The sequence below is a fragment of the Heliconius melpomene genome, chromosome 19, assembly GCF_056956725.1.
Source record: "Heliconius melpomene rosina isolate 202511_hmr_F chromosome 19, ASM5695672v1, whole genome shotgun sequence".
Lineage (NCBI taxonomy): Eukaryota > Metazoa > Arthropoda > Insecta > Lepidoptera > Nymphalidae > Heliconius > Heliconius melpomene.
Genome location: NC_140407.1, coordinates 11933753 through 11951543, shown reverse-complemented (window position 1 = coordinate 11951543; position 17791 = coordinate 11933753). Strand labels below are relative to the sequence as shown.

Here is a 17791-nt window from a genome sequence, read left to right as displayed (position 1 = left end):
TTAGCGGAGCGCCTCATGTCATAGATAGAATTAAATTAATGCAAATTTAACCTTTTTTTAATACAAAATGCACAACAGAAGGTGAATCTAGTGGTAACGGTGGTGGACTACGATCGCATCGGTACATCGGAGCCCATTGGTAAAGTAGTACTCGGGTACAACGCGTCGGGCACCGAACTGCGTCACTGGTCAGACATGCTGGCGAGTCCGCGACGCCCTATCGCCCAGTGGCACACTTTAAAAGATCCCGAAGATGGAGAGAAGAAAGATTAAGCGTGAGGAGAAGGTACAGCAGTTGCACCATTGCAATATGTTTAGCTATTAATTAAAAAATTATATATGATTAAAATAATAGTATAAAGAAGTACCTACTGAGAAATACGATGTCTATGAATATTTTAAAATTATATTAATTTACAGAAACATCAAACAAAAGAAGACTCAATAACGAAGAAAAACGCCTTATTCAATATCTCATTGAAAACAAAAATTCGCTTATTATAACAAATTAAGGCAATATCATAAACAAGATAAGGTGTACAATAGTTTGTTTGATAATATTAATTCCATACCCAAAAAAAAATAGACATGACATTAAAATATAGCCCGACAAACACTTTATGAAAATTGTGAACACATGCACGAGTCAAACTCGCGCATGTACAGTCGCGTACATAATATTCAATATGCGAAGTTCTTTATCACATTGTGTCATATATACAAACTGGCTCAGTAAATGACACTTAGCGTCGCGCTTTACTGTACTTAGTGTTGTGATCGGGCTCGAGTAGTGCGGTGCGAGCGGGACAGTCCCTATGAAGGAATGCGGGTACCTCCAAAAATTCATAAAGTTTATGTCGGTCTATATTTTATTCTAAATAATATATTATTCATATATAACAATTTATATTATAATGTACTTCTCCCCACATATCTATTTTCGTTTCAATTAAATTTATTTCACGATTTTGCTTTTGTAAAAAAATATTTTGTAGTTTAGATTTCAAAATGAGTACTTATCTTAATTATATTTAACTCCAATTATTTTTATATCAAACTATGTAAATAATTTGAATCCTGTTAAACTTATTACATTCTATTTTAATACCAATTAAGTGTTATAGTGTCGGTACATTTTAAGTAATTTAATTAAAAATATCCTCTGAAGAAGGGTTTCATAATTTGATGTAGATACAGATTAATGTTATATACCTTTTATTTTATATTCATTATTATTGTTCTGCCTTCTTTAGAGGAACAATTGGCCTATTGAAGTAAACTGTAAAACTTCAATATTTACCACACACATTGCTTTACTTCATGACATTATAAAATCTCAATATTAGCTAAGTTAAGGAACTAACCGACTATAAAATAAGATATTCCGATAGGTCATTTTTTATTATTAATTTTTCAAATTTCCACATATAGAAAAATTTATTAAGACAAGCCATCATTAAAGTTCGAATGATCATTATTATTGAATAGTCTTTATACATATTTACGTTTAACCAAAAAAAAATTACATAAGGAAAACGATTAAACTATTTTAGTTCAGTGAACTTTTGTCATCAAAAAGCTCCTACCACTACCTACTACTTAGCTACTTACTATATAGCTAACAAAGACTTGTTTCGTCTGTTTAAATGTTTATCTTAGAGTAGGCAAATACTTTATATATAATGAAAAATAATTATTGTAATATACACGATAGTAATAATAAAATATATAACACAGTATTCATAGAGTTTGTATATCTTGTTGCTACTTATAATTGCTCCATCTTTTTAAACAAAATCATTTCTATAGGAATTTATGACCCGACTTTGTTCATAATAAATATTATCCATAAATTTCCTTCATATATTTAAATAAATTTGAGAAATATAGAGTTGTCTTGTGACATTTTAAAAGCTTGCCGGTTCGACTTCAACTCATACTTATTTACATGTAATACAAAGTAAGTAGGATGTATTCAAATCCTCTAATTTTGGTGTGGAGAATATTATTCTTCTATACCTACTTAGCTAATGCTTTACTGTTGTTGATCTCAAATGTGTATGTTATTATGTATATAATGTAATCACATGTTAAAATTCACAATTGCATATAGGAATAGAAGTAATGGAGACGGGCTTCAAGTATAAAAACTGCACCAACACAAAAGAGTAGACCTGTGGTTCTAATCCTGTATTTACTGTACTAATAAAAATAGCTATGTTAATGTATTTATAGTTTGTACTTATACAAAATAGCGACATATTCATAGTTAAAATTTCATCACTATATATATATATATATGATAGACAAATATGCTACAATAGATCCTTAAAAACCTTTTAAACTGCAAGTTATTGGGTCTTACTATACTTATAACGTAAGCATCAAAATTAATGACAATATAGAAGCTATTTATGTGAATAAAATATTTTAGTGGAATCAGCAATATTAAAGGAATGTACTGTAATTGTAATACTATTGCAATGTCTCATTTAAAGAAAAGTGTATTGGGAGATAGAATATTAATATATGAGATGCAAAAATTAACATACATTATTCTTATAACATAATATATAAAAAAAATGGAAAATTTCATACTTCTAAATAACTACTGTTATCAGAAGTTCTATTTTGTTTGGTTATGTGATATCTTTTTGTCTTGAAGCTCTTGAAGCAGGGAAATATGAAATGAATTCATACAGCCACTTTCATATGTAATATATCATAATTTCATCAACAATTTAAATATCATATCACTTTGCGGTTAAATAAAACAAATTCCTTATAACATTGTTACAATTTATTTATAAAATAGATGTCTATTAGTAAAATGTTATTATTTAATCTAGTCTAAACAATAATGTATTATGTGAATCATAAAAGTATCTATAATACAAAATTACATAGATGTTTAGTTTCATTTTACACAATAAACATTTTGTGTCGAATTTTAAATTTATATGTTAATTAGCAAACTTTAAATAATTGCTAATGTAATCTTCTTGTGATAGCTTACATTGCATGGGTTTAGCCCATCATTCTCTTTTTAATATTCATTCATATAATTCTAGTAATGAAATTGATCATAAGTAGATTTACTCAAAAAGTTAAATTCTTTCCACAAACTTTCAGTACTATAGAAACTATCCAATCATTTTAAAATAATATTTACATAAATATTATGATAAATGTTATGTAAAATACTAATTAAGCTTAGAATTGTGTTTTTAATTGAAGAATTATATTTTTTTCAATTTTCTTAAGATATTTAACATAAGTACCTACATACCATTTGTATTGATTTTAATTATCATCATAGTATCTTCGTTTCATAGCCCTGTACTTCTTCAATCTATAAAGTGCTTCAATTTCTTTGACTACAAATTGACCATGTTTTAACATTACTTCTATCTTATTAGGGTCTGTTTCCTCACTATTCCTCACAAACACTTTATGTAAACGCTTTCTAAATAAATCATACCCTTGAGGCCAATCTTTCCCTAAAAATAACAGCTAAAATATAAAACATTATATTTTAATACCAATTTTGATAAATTATCGAATGGGGCAATAGAAAATAATAAATTGTTCTACTGTTTTACATAGAATGTTATATTTTATTATCAGTTATGGCCTATTATCTGAGTAAAAAAAAGAAAAAAAGGTTACCGTTTTATATAAATTAAGAACAGCTTTTCTTTGAGGTTGTGACATTTTCTTTCACGATCAATAACAAAAGATCAAAGTCTAACTTTCAAAAACATAGTGGTACGGTTTAGCAAAAATATGGTAATCTATATAATATCACTATAATTCTGTTCATAAGACAGTTTATTGCAAATAACATTATACTCTAAAGAGTTTGTTGACTAAATCCAAATTGATTATTGAAGTGACATCACAAACACAGAACACATTTACTCAAAGAATGTTCACTTCATACTAAAAAATGGGTGACAAAACGATGCTGCTGCCATCTCTGTGCCTGCCCCCAAAACACAATTTGCGGGAAATTCAAAATTTGGCTTTAAATCGATTTTTATTCAAAAGCCAGAATTACTACTCTTTCAAAATCATTTGGAAGTATTATTATTTAAATTATGTAATACCTCCAAATGAGTTTGAAAGAGTCTGAATAATTTATGGTACAATAATAAAAAAATAATGCAGAAATAAAACGAATAAATACTATAAATGTTTTTTATTGCTTATAAACAAATTCAATATATTTTACATTTAAATAGACAATTATAAGCACTTTTGAATCGTCGACATATAAACAAAAAGCTACCACCGGTTCGGTAGGCAGTTCTGCTGAGAAGAGTCAATAGTATATTTAACTATTACATTAGCTGGCAGCTATCTTGCATGATATTCAATAGACAACAATTAAAACAATTAAAATAAACTGCTAATGATAACAATATTGCAACAAGACAAACTTGCCCTTACATGTTAGAAACAATAACAAAACAATTACAGATAATGATAAAAATAATAAAATAGATATAATGAATTTAATACAGTCGAGGCAAAGCACGGCGTTGAGTTCTGTCACTCTACAATGGGGAACAAAGTGTCTTAACACCAGGTTCCCTCTGCTTACCCTGCTATGTGCGGGATACAGCGTGAAGCTGATTTGATTTAAATCCAACATTAATATACCATTACTTATTTTTTAATATATCTATTTTCCTTTTTAACGATTTCTGATAATCTGCAAATTGTCTATTTTTAACTGTACAAAATCTTTTTACTGTTATGTGGAAGACACTATTACATATAAAATGAACATTTTCTTTAAAATGTTCCTCACATTGGGCAAGAAAACTAAAATTTACATCTTCTTCCAATTTACAAATTACCAGTTTTTTGAGGTTTAAAGAATATGATAATGTTTCGAATAAATTATTGCACATTGTGGCACAGTTCTCAACACATCTAATAAAATCTTCAGATACATAGTTTAACTTCTTTTTAGCATTATCATATTCTTTGAAATCCATGAAAGTGTACAATAATACATTATTGGTATGTTTAAGTTTTAAAACTGAATCACAAACCTTGCATTTATTGCCAAGGTTCTTTAATAAAAATCCACAGACATATGCACAAGCTTGTAATTCTTGTGCATCAGATACACTTTCTTGAAAGGATGACTCCACAAATGAGAGCATCTCTGAAACAATTTGACTTTCTGATTCTGTGCATGTGCCTATGGGAGAGGTTGTGGTTAAAAATTCCTTGTAATCTGACATAGAACTACAATCATCTATTTTACAGTTTCCTGACCCCAAATGAGCAAGATTGGATAAAATCGCCGTCTTCAGGCCAGCAACAAATTGCCCTGAAGTTGGATTATAATTTGATCCGCAATTCCCTCTAATAGTGCCAAACAAATTTTCTAAAGAATCTTGCTGAAGACGGCGAGTACATAAAGCTTTTATTTTATGTTTTATTTTTAAATTATTATACAACCTTAGGATACTATTAATTGTCCATATCCAACCTTCCTTAGATGGGGGCGAGCTATGACATCCTACAAATGTACAATTTTCAAAAAAGTCATACATTTTCTTCAAATGATCCAAATGGGGAGAATTGTCAGTCATGTTGGTACAGTGTGGCTTTCCTTTCTTACGATCTGCAGAATCACTATTTAAGCAGTCAAATAATTTATCCATATTTGATACTAAATTTGCAGTGACTGTTGCCTCTCCAGGTAGCAATCCTGAAAATTACAAGAGCTAATAAAGATCATGTTACAGAAACTAAAATCAACATGTCATTGTTAGATGAATCTTCTTGTTTAAGCAATTAAAAGAAAATTAAAGAAATGGTTTAGTTTTAAGATTAATTCAATTTTAGTCGTAACTATAAGATTTTTTTAAATTTCTCTCTGTGTTTATGTTTTAAAAATGTTAATTAATATTTAATATTTTATTTTTACATATATATCTATCTATTTTAGGTTTTCATGTGTAATTACCATGTTTGTGATTTCTTCTTTATGTGAATTTATTTAGATTGTTATTTGTTTTGTGAACCAATAAACAGAAAAAAAAGTTAAAACAATACCTTGAGATGTTTTGGCAAACATCCCCGCGGCAACTGAGTGACTTAGTACTTGAGCAGCAAGGTTGACCCTCATTTTCTGCTTAGCATTTGGACACATATGATCCTGTTTTAATTTGGGTGTGAATACAAAATTTCCATCACCATTGTCTATTTGGAAGAAATTTACTATGTGTTCCCATTTGGCTATACCTATAATGTAATAAATGAGACTTTATGTTAAAAAATATTTTTTTCAACTTTCCTTTAACTATTAGTAACTAGAAACTCATACTTTTGACAGGACTATGCATATTTGTGCTTTATGCATATTTTTGATAGTAATAAATTTAAAAAAAAATGTAATTTTTATGTAAATTATGATAACATAAAATTACCTTGTCCTTCAACATTGTTTGATGTAATATTAGTATTACATTTTATATTGTATTTTAAAAATAAATTTCTGAAGCATTTCAGTAGGTGAGGTGGATCAAATATTGTTATAATTTCTTTTCCCTGAAACATAAAATAAGGAGCTTCTTTTGAAGCTCCCAAAATCTTTAGTGATCTTCTATTAACACCGCCCATATCACAAACTGTGGCTGCTATATGTAAACCATTTTCAAAACATTTTTGTATAATCTGGAAACAAAAATACAAATAATAAATAAAGCAACTAATTTTATAAATCAAGTTCTCACTTATAGGCATATTTGATATATGAGAATTAGAACTTACTTCTTTTATTAGAACAGATAATCTATCTGCTGTCACATTGGAGCCTGACAAATAATATGCAACAGGCTGCTTAATTTTTCTTCTTATGCCTCCCAGCATAAACACGAGTGCATGTGTAACTTCATTTGGAGATCTACCATGTTTGCCATGGTCTTGGTAACCATCTATTTTGTCTTCTTTAACATTATATGACAAATGTTTTTTTATTGACATTTCATCAAACATTAACACATATTCATTATTAACTGGGTCTTGTTTTTTAGAATGTTTATTTAAATTAAGAAAAATTTTTTCATTTATGCCCACATTCAAGTGAAATTTTCTCAAAATGTGTTTTAATGTGGATGGTGCTGGAAGGCACCAAAGTCGTCGCAATAATTGATAAGTGGATGGTGATCTCTTGTAAAGCCTTAGTGCAATAATTTTTTGATCAGTGTCCCATCTTCTAGCTACATATTTTCTCTTTGCATTCTTTAGTTCCCCTTGTAGAAGTAATGCTAGTGATGGGGTTAGGTGTTTTATTAAACCTTGTACTGCTTCATTATCGTTTAGGATGTTTAACATATGCTTTAATTTGATGTTTTTAATTTGGTTTTTCAGCTTATGCACTTTTTTCACATAATTTCTGCATTTTTTATATATAATATAATTCTTTTTACTCATTGTAGATTGATCATTAACAGGCAATGTCTGAAAAAAATCCGTGTACTTAAAAGGAAATTGTAATAAAATATTTATTTAGAATAGTAGATTAGAACAAAACACTAAGAAGATGATCTACATACTTTTTGATCTAGTTCTGTTATTTTCTTATTTAACACACCAGAAGGGCCCGGTTGAGATTCATCCTTTAATGTATCCAGTATAATATTATCACCCACATCACTAACATTTACCTAAAAAACTAACAATATATTTTCGATATAGTTGTGTACTTTTTCTAAAAGAAATGGGAATATAAAAGCAATGAGAAACAAAAATGCTAAAAACAGGTTCCTTGTTTAAGCGCCGAAAACAAGTAGTAAGTTCGCCATTTGCAAATGCTAATGATACCATTGCCATATCAAAACATAATCCTACTACTGTACTTTAAATACCGGTTACATAAAATGTTTCTCATATCGAAAAACATTTTATCACGGTGCCTTACATACATGAAATATTATGAAGAAAGTTATTTATTAAACATTAAGTAACTAAATCGTGAATTAAAATTAAATTCTTAGAAAAATATTCTTAGAAAAACTACTAATTAGTAGTTTTACTTTAATATAGCAACTGGACACGGGTCCCCCGTAGGTATGTCGCCCAAGCTCCTAAGGAAGTCGACCGGGCCTGATCACAAATGACTTTATTAAATATTATCAGATAAGTCATTATTTGGTGTTTTTTTGACACACGAAACTAGGTGGCACTACAACAGCTGAGCGATCTGTCATATAACAAATTCGTAGTATAAATATACCTATCCACTAAATAATTATATCAATTATATGTATTCCTCACTCACTTCAATAAATACAATCAAAGTTTTTGTGGAAATAGTGTGAAATTTAAACGTAATTGAGATATTATTTCACTTTAAATGTCTAAATTTTCTTAAATACATGTATTATAAATCAGCCAAATAAGTATCTTGGCCGCTTCGTATAGAGTATATAATGATATATGGTAAATATGTACGTTGCTAGAAATTATAATATATCAATACATCGAACAGATCCAAGTCCTGCAGCTTCATGTGCCTGCAAGCTCCACTCAACGAGTCTCAATCTGTCTCAAAATCTATTGTTTCCAGGAAGAAATACGTTTAATTAGCGATTTTTCTAAGAATTTAAATGACTGAAAATATTTCTTTAACAATTTTAATAGGTGAATTGAGGTAAATCAAGGTTCACGAGGACTGTTGGAAAAGCATAAAAGACAAACTGCTTCAATATAAAATTCCCAGCTAATATAATATAAAAAAGTTGTATACTCAAGTGGCAACTGGCAACACGCATGACGGTGGCGCGTATCATGTCTATACACCCTAATATATACATGTCTACTTGCCTAGCGTCTACACTTTAAATACAGTGCGGGTAACGAGTTGTGGCCGCCCTGATATTAGGTTTTCTGTAGTTATGCGCATTGTTTACCTGGAAAGAAAATATTCTAAAGTAAGAAAGTTCTAAAAGCAAATCTGTGCAGCCATCTAACTTCAGGGCGGCTACGGCTTGTTTACTGTACTGTATTACAAACTCTGTATACATGGCGCCTGCTTGTACTTAACAATTATTTATTTTCTCATCTGAATTACTTTTGTGATCTAATAACATTATAATTTTAAATATAATATTGATAGCAACCAATTTAATAAAACATTTAGGTATTTTATAGTAATAGTGTCGCATGCATTTCTTTATATTCACATAACTTTTTTATTTATAAGCAGATTTCGATAAAACAAACATTAAATGTCAGTAATGTTAATGTAAGGGAAATTAGCCAAAATACAATAGTGAAAACACAAAACACAAACACAATCGGTTCAGCTTGAATAAACGCAAAGACAAACAGGCAAAATGACAAACAAATTAAAGATAAATAATTTAAATAATTGTAGAGTAGGTGTAAACTCACCTTTGGTATATCGTATCATAGCAACTAATAGTCTTTGTTATCAAGCTAAAGGAATATCTGTTCAATGCTCCATTAGTATTAAAAAAATAGAATTTAGTGAAATGGCTGACGAAGAACTACCAGGAGAGAATGCTGAAGGTAAAATAAAAATCATATACAATTTTTTGCTGGCACTTAGGTAAGTAAGTAATTTGCGGCATCTTTTAATGTGTCAAATAAATTCAAAGATTACCGAGAAATCATAGCAGTAGTACTACTGTAAATTTCCTTCTTATTATATGTAGGTACTCATAGAAAGACTGCCGGTGCTATATTATATTATTAAATAGTAGGTAGGTACCTACTATTGGCAGATTTAGTTTAAAATTGAGTTAAATAGGTTAGAAGAGAATCCGTGGTTGAGGCGGTTATAGCACAGTGGTACAAGCGTGTAAAGCGTGCAAGGTAAAACGCGATTGTTTTAGGTTCGATTCCCGATCGGGAAAATGAAGTATTTAATTTTTCGCACGGCCGCCCCTCATCCCGCAATACCTCGAGATTTCTTTAAAAAAAATTCGTTAAAATATCTTTATAGAAATCAACGAAAAAGAAGTTATACTTGAAGAACAAGAAGAAGAAGAAGTTGAAGCAGAATCAATCCTAACAGAGTATGACCCAGACGACTTTTTTTCTGGGGCTGTTAACTCTTTGGATTCTTCAATACCTCTATATTTACTAGAATTTGAGTATCCTTTATGATTCCAATATCTAAAAAGTGGAAAAATATATGTATAATTAAATAAAATATATGTATAAGTATTGATGATGAATCTCTTGCTCTTCCAACACTTATGATAGTGCCGAGACCAGGTCACCAGCTATTAGTATCATAATATTAAGTAGTATTAGGTATATTAGACACATCTTTAAAATCCTATACCCAAAGACATTCTTATGGCTACAATTGTCAAAAATACTTCAACTTATGTGCATGCGATGATGCTGTGGTATGCTGGGCAGCTGGAAGTATTATTGCGTTTATGGATGTCAACACCAAGCAAATATGGTTTCGTAGGTCCACTACAGGTGGATCTGTGGGTGCTGTTACGGTAATTATATTAAAAAATATACCAAAATTCTTATAAATCGGTGGTATTTATATCATTCTTGACTTCCTTGTTTCAGTCACATAGAAAAGATCCAAACTATCGTATAGTAATAGCAGAAGGTAGGGAAGGGTCGCGTGATCCTATAATACTCATCTACACATGGCCCCAAATGGAAATAGATGCCGTTCTCCGTGATGGGACAACTAACGCTTATTCAGTTCTAGATTTTAGGTAATATTGTATGATGCATACTATACATATATTATACAACGTTTCACATCACGCTTTTTCAGACCAGAAACATACATTAATAAGTAAAGAACTAACGGACAATTTCACTTGAATAGCCTAAGTAACAAATTAGCCAGAATTGGGCTAAACTAATTAATTATTTTATTTACTTGATACAGTCCAGATGGAGAGCTTTTAGCCTCAGTAGGAAAGGAGCCCGATTACAATTTAACTATTTGGAATTGGAAACGACATAAAATTTTGTTACGCACGAGTGCGTTTTCATTCGATGTTAATACTGTTATGTTTTCTCCTTATTGTCCAGGACAACTAACTACGGCCGGTGAGATTGTTACTTTAATATAACTGATTATTTTTCAAAATTTACTTTCATAATACTTTTATTTAAGTTGATTTATTTCCTTCATGATGAAGTAATAGAATTAGAATTTTTCAACTAAAATTTAATATATTTTTGTTCTAAAATTATCACAAAGGTGCCGCACATATAAAATGTTGGAAAATGGCAAACACGTTCACTGGATTGAAATTGAAGGGAGAATTAGGCAGATTTGGAAAAACTGAAATTTGTGATGTGCTCGGGGTGTATCCTATGCCCGATGAAAAAGTAAGTTCTCAATAGCATATTACTTTCAGCTTCACACTGTAATCCTGCATATAGCAGGGAAGCCAGAAGAAACTTTATGTTAAGAGTTAAAACACTACGTCCCAACTTGTCAATATAACGCATTTAATTTTAAATTAATTATATTGGTTTTTTTTCTACTTGAAGGATACAAAATAAAAAATATATATAAGTATTATATTTTTTCCTGAAAATACTGTTTGAAAAGAAACAAATGCTAAAGATTTTTTAGGAATATGGCATTACACATCACATTGTCTGCTCAAATAAGTTATTTCCTTTTAATTAAATTTCTTAATTTAAATGCTCTTAGGTGCTATCCGGATGTGAATGGGGCAATGTTCTGGTTTGGGAAGCAGGTCTTGTTAAAGTAGAAGTAACGCAACGCGGAAGAAAAACTTGCCACAAGGCTCCTATAGTATGTGTCAATTTATTATGTAACATGCTTAAGTTAGAAGATTTTTTTAGCCTCACGCTGTATCTCGCACATGATAGGGTAGGCAGGCGGAACCTGGAAGACACTTCCGTTCCCCACTTTCTGCCTTATTCTTAAGGCATTGCTCGTTGAGTGGTGTAACGCAACGCCAAGCTAAGCCTTGTTACCAGAACGAGGAGTTCAAATATTAAACATTACATTCTCCCAATAGGGAATGTAACCAACAGCCGTCGCGTTTACAATCGCACAACATGCTCTTATGTGAGTACAAAAAGATAGAGATTTTAGAAATTCATTAGCCACAAAGAACGTACAATATTCAGTTTCAACAATAACACACTGTCGAGTATTTTTCATTTTAGTAAGGACGTATTTATAGTAGGTAACTATAACCTATGCGTTACAGATACAATTCATGTTAAGTGACGCCTGCGATGAAGTAACCACCATCAGTCGTGATGGCTATATACGCGCCTGGTACTGGGATACTGTAGAGCAAGCGGATCCACCTGAGGACGATCAATTTGTTGAATTGAATCCTGTAGCCGAAACTTATGTAAGTCATCGTATATTAAAGCGAAAAAGCTTTTCTGGTCCCTCAAACGTTCACAAAACATTTGATGATACAATTAATAACAAAAAAGCCGGCCAAGTGCGAGTCTTACTCGAGCACGAATTGTTCCTTAGCATTATCTATAAAAACAATCTTATTTTGTTTTATAGTAGATCAGAAACATTCGCCGCCTCCTTCTTCTTACTTTTACCAGTTGACTTCTTAGCACTTATACTTACTTCTTATTTTTGCATTGTATATATTCTTTACGTTATACTAATTCTACTTTACGTTATACATACTTTATATTTAAAACATAATTATAAAAATATTATTATCTACAAATTGTTTTTTGACTATCGAGGCAGTCAGTGATTTGAAATAAATTATTATTTTTATTTTTTGCGTCATTTCTTCTTTTTACTAAAATTTTCACCTTTTTGATTGAAGATAACGGATACTACTACTGTAACTATTAATATGTGTATGAGCTGCTCAGTGCGATATCGTCTTTACGAACATTAGTATAACAAATATATTTTAACTTAAATTAGATTGGTTCTATCCTTTTTAAAAATATCACTTTTGATGCCTAATATCATCAAAAATTCTACTACCACTTCTAGGTACCAGGATGCCAAATTATGTGCTTGAAACATCAAAAGGACATGTATTGGTATGCACAAGTAAGTAAAACATCTAATTACATTTAAGTACTTATACTTTTGTTTTCAAACAAGACACCCGCATAGCAGGGTGAGTATACGGAAACTGTTGTTAGGACATTCCGATTCCCACTTTTAGCTAAATTTTTGAAACACTGCGTGAGACGTGGAGTAGCTAAACGTCAAACTTATTCTTGTTACCAGAGGAAGAAAATGGAATTGTTTCCATGCATTCCTTCGAAAGGGAAACTAAGCCACAAACGTCGCGTTGTAACGACAGCCTCAGTTTCATTACCTTATTATAAGTAATTAAAATTTTATGTACCTAACTAATTAGGTACATAATTTGACTAATCAAATAATAACAATTAATGCTTATTTAGAATAAGTTACTTACTTGAATTTTCAGGATGGAAACGGCGGCATTTGGACTGTAGAATTAGAAATAGATAAATTAGAATGTAACCATCGTAAAGTGATGACTTGCCATGCCAGTGGAGTAGTAGCAATGGTTGCACTTCGTACATATCCAATATTGATAACAGCAGGTCAAGATGGTGTCCTTCTAGCGTATAACACCGAAACTCACAATTTAATAGCGAAATACCAATTTCAAGCCGCTATTACTTGTATGTTGTACCCACCTATCGACGTAAGCTTAATGTTCAATTTACAAAAGCATTACAAGTGCTTTTTTTTTTAAATTTTGGATGATTTTAATAAATACACTTAAAAATTTTATAAAATAAAATTGAGAGAGACCTGCTTGAGAAAAAAAATCTTTTGTTTTGCCTTTAACGGTCAAAATTATGAGAGCCCCCAAAATATTTTAGCTAATTCTAATGGTATAAAATAAAGACGTTAAAAGATAAATCAGTATATCTATGCATTACCGATTTTAATTACCAAAACCAATAAAAAATATTAAAAATATAATTTCTCTCATGAACAATTCAGGTTGATGTTACGTCTTGTATAATATTAGTTGGATTTTCCGATGGTATTATGAGAACTTTGCTAGTCCATCCAGAAAGACTACAGAGCCGAACCTCTTTGGTGGAAGTTCGCGTGCAATCTGATCTCACCATACACAGTGAAGACTCAGTTAATGCTGATGTCATTGATTTAGTATCGGTAAGTATATGTAATCATAATCGTTTGGGAAACAATAATTTTAAATATATTTTTTCGATTTTAATATGAATGAATTTGTAGCAAGTGTTTTTAATATTTTTATAGCACCAATATTATTGTGTATAAAGTTAATATTCAAAACAGTTTCATTGTTTTGGTCTTTTAAGGCAATGTCAGACAAATTTCCAAGTCTCTAAATTGTCGCCTACTTTAGAGAACGAAGCTTATTACTTCTACAGTCTCTACAATTAGCGTAGCCTTAAAAATGTTAGAAAAAAAGGTACATTTTTTAAGAAATAAAGAATATATTAAAGCTCTTGATCAACTTTTCTAAAATATATTATATTTTCTAAAATAGATTTAAACTGTCTTCCTTTAAGGAAATTGAAAGGGCCTGCTTGGACAATATTTATGCGAATATGTTAAATTTATTATATCGTATATACTTTAAATAGATTCCTAAATAACTTTAATTTATATTATACACAAAAATACTTTTTCATTATACATAAAACTTTTCAGTTTTTAAAACCTCATTCGAGATCATTAACCCAAATAACAATAAATGAGCAACGAACACTACTAGTTACTTGTGGAGAAGACTGTACAATTTTTATGTACCATTTAGAATTGGGAACACCTTTCAAATTGCATCCTTTGTGTTTTATACAAACTCCTAACAATGTGGCTTTCATGACTTGGAAACCTGACGAGGTGAGAATATTACAACTTTCTTACTTATCTTTGAAAAATCTTTTAAGGTTGTTATTGTATTGCAAATTTGCAAGTAATAGGATTGTGACTGTAAGTCGAGCAGGCATCAGCTTTTCGTATTTTCCATTTGCACGAATACTGTAACATTTACTAAGATGTAAATAAAATATTATACCAAAGGGATTAAAAAAGAATAAGGTTCCAGAGGTACTTACATAGGCACCGTTAAACCATTTTAATTGTATTTTTTTTTCACAAAAAAAAAATCAAGTAACTAATTATAGTTTCTCTCGGGAATATTAATTCCCGAAGATTATTTAGTTTTCATATTATAAAAAAATATTTTTATACATATAATTAGGTTTCAGAAGTGAAATATCAAAAGAAAACTATACAACACTAATGTTACAAATACAATCTTATTTATTATAAATCAAAATAATTATAAACTGAAGTATAAATAACTAGAAACTTATATAAAACACCATCAACATTCGAAAACACATATAGGTATTTACTCAGTGTTAATTATAGCAGCTCTTTAACCAATTCACATTATTTATTAATTAAAACATTTAAATTACTTTATAACTTGCTAATAATTATCTATTAACAACCTAGTAACAAATCACATCGACTACAACACGTGTAACCTCAAGTATGTGAGGGCCAAATATGTCTTCCCGCTTAAATTAGTAACTTAATAACAAAATGAAAAGAGCGGGATGTCAAAATGACATTGACACATTGCAGTACTATATTTGACAGTTGACATTTGTAGCACAGAAGTCTCCTAAGTCGGCCATTCTGACCCTGCGTCGTCCCCGACGTAGCTGATCCAGTTGCCTCATCACATGCTGGTGCATCCCGATTAGCCCCAAAGTCATCGGCGTCGTTTCATGGCTGTATTGATGAAAATTCTACAGTAGTACCACATTCGCTGTCTTCATCATCTAAAATTTTAAGTTTATAAATGTCTAAACAATACAACATAAACGGATAGGCAATCAAAACATACAGACAAAAGATATAAAAATAAAAAGTTTTGAGAGCTCTCATTTTTAACCCTGTAAAATCTTCATATCCAAGTATGTTCAGTCCGGTGCAGCAAACTCTGGAACCTGTGAACAGAACAGTCAGAAGGCGTCCCCTCTGTCTGCCAGGACCAAATGTCCACATAGACGTCACATGGTCCACAAAGACCAAACGTCAGCAAGGACCAAACGTCCACAAGGCCATAATGTCAGCAAGGACCAAATGTCCACCTTGACCACAAGGACCAAACGTCCTTCAGAGCCACATGCTCTTCACAAAATCTTTCAGGGCCACACACCCGTCAAAATTTCTCAGGCCATATGCCTCATCAGACCAAACGTCTGATACAAGTCAAAGTCAAAAGTCAAAGTCAAAACACCCAACCCAACCCCATGTATGTGCCCAAAGGGACCACACATCCAATTGAACTCAATAAACAAACTGCCACATTACACCAGTATTGTACACTAAGCCCCACCTTGGTTGTCAGACAAAAATTAAACATTTAGAAAAAGAATTAATGGAGGAAGAGAAAAATAAAATGTCAGTCTGTATGTATGTAAGCATGTAATGATTTAGAAAGAAATTGTGCTAGACAACAAAGCAAGAATTAGTGCAATACAGTTAAAATAACTTGACAACGAAAAAGGCAGTACAAATTTCCAGTTATTAATCCCCATGCCATTGTACCATGTTAGAGCTCCTCGAGTGGTTTAACTACCACCACTCAATTATTAATTACCTCAGTCTTATAGGAGCTCGGCCTAACCTGACCTCTATTTATAATTCAACCAACATGTTCAATTTCCGTTGAAGTAATAAACATATTCGAAATTTTATGGGAAAATCGGTTTTTTTGTTTGAGTATTAATAGTAACTGAATCCCATCATAACGCATTATCAACACGTCATCAACATATTCTAAAACATGACCACATTCAATATGTGTTTACATAAAATATGACAACATTCAACACATGTTTACATAAAATATTCATAACCACCACCACCACCAAATTATCCGTGTGTGATCATCAATGAAAGGGAGAAGATAGCTTCCTCCGACATTCAACCCTTTCAGTGCCCCACAATCAACACATATCCAGTCATACACACTTTGGATTGCACCCTCCAACACACATACTACACTCCTCTCTTCAAGATAGCTGACAATTTCATGTACTTTAAGCTTTTCCCCACCCCATATAGAAGATAAGCATTTTCCCATATTTACCGTTGTTTGCACATTTAATGGCACCGGCGATCGAATAATGTGAAAATTTATTTATTATGTACATAAGAGAATCCAGCTAATAACTTAAGTGGTACATTAATGTGTTACCAAACGCTGAATGTGCTGACAGACACTTCAATACAGACACACACTTCAGACACATTTCACACTTCAGACCAGGACAGACACTTCAATAGACATTCCTAGGCATTGTTTACTCCTCACTAATTAAGTTGTCTGAATTTGTCTTCTATATCATAAACGATAAATTATTATTTACTATAAACATTCTTCTGGTTTCAATTTCCCATTTTAATTTGTTTAAAATAATTCAAACTCCTTAACCTCATAATAATAGTACACAGAAATCTTTTGCTACAATAATCCCTCCCGCTAATTATTTATATAGCTATTAATAGAGGTAAGTCTAAATATTGTATCCTCAGTTATATAAGTAATAGTTGTAAACTTTGTCTTAGCAAAAATTATTTATGTAGTAATCTTAATGAACTTGATGTAATCGATAATCCTATTTGTGAAATTGAAATTATGTCTATGTACGTTATGGCTTTTAATTCACTTCCTACTATTTGTAAAACAAATTTTATTTTAGGAAATTTACATTTTTGTCAACA

At 30.9% G+C, this 17791-nt stretch overlaps 3 protein-coding genes across 10 annotated transcripts in view; 2 read left to right on the top strand and 1 right to left on the bottom strand.

Annotated features, from left to right (window-relative positions):
• The window catches only part of Syt1 (Synaptotagmin 1), a 114454-nt gene extending 111546 nt beyond the window's left edge, over window positions 1-2908 (top strand). For all 8 annotated transcript variants that reach the window (XM_085203736.1, XM_085203741.1, XM_085203737.1 and 5 more), the window contains exons 10-11: window positions 79-286; window positions 421-2908. In XM_085203736.1, coding sequence (XP_085059862.1) covers window positions 79-273 — 195 coding nt within the window. In that variant the 3' untranslated portion in view covers window positions 274-286; window positions 421-2908. The remainder of the gene's footprint in view (window positions 1-78; window positions 287-420) is intronic.
• osi (electron transfer flavoprotein regulatory factor orsai) lies at window positions 419-3897 on the bottom strand. The gene is made up of 2 exons (XM_085203750.1): window positions 3670-3897; window positions 419-3513 (listed from the first exon to the last, which is right to left on the bottom strand). The coding sequence occupies exons 1-2, from the start codon at window positions 3712-3714 to the stop codon at window positions 3304-3306; spliced, it is 255 nt and encodes an 84-aa protein (XP_085059876.1). The 5' UTR covers window positions 3715-3897; the 3' UTR covers window positions 419-3303.
• A 5624-nt stretch (window positions 3898-9521) lies between these two features.
• LOC146528778 (cilia- and flagella-associated protein 44) overlaps window positions 9522-17791 on the top strand; it is a 29684-nt gene continuing 21414 nt past the window's right edge. The window contains exons 1-12 of the mRNA XM_085202772.1: window positions 9522-9558; window positions 9995-10145; window positions 10346-10508; window positions 10585-10739; window positions 10919-11082; window positions 11237-11367; window positions 11699-11803; window positions 12228-12377; window positions 13001-13060; window positions 13449-13691; window positions 13997-14173; window positions 14696-14887. Of these exons, the coding sequence (XP_085058898.1) occupies window positions 9522-9558; window positions 9995-10145; window positions 10346-10508; window positions 10585-10739; window positions 10919-11082; window positions 11237-11367; window positions 11699-11803; window positions 12228-12377; window positions 13001-13060; window positions 13449-13691; window positions 13997-14173; window positions 14696-14887 (1728 nt within the window). The remainder of the gene's footprint in view (window positions 9559-9994; window positions 10146-10345; window positions 10509-10584; window positions 10740-10918; window positions 11083-11236; window positions 11368-11698; window positions 11804-12227; window positions 12378-13000; window positions 13061-13448; window positions 13692-13996; window positions 14174-14695; window positions 14888-17791) is intronic.

Excerpts from the sequence above, each read along its gene's own strand:
- osi (XM_085203750.1), bottom strand. The coding sequence starts at position 3,714 with ATGTCACAACCTCAAAGAAAAGCTGTTCTTAATTTATATAAAACG. Across the intron at positions 3,514-3,669 it reads TTCTTAATTTATATAAAACG|CTGTTATTTTTAGGGAAAGA; the intron begins GTAACCTTTTTT and ends TTTATATTTTAG.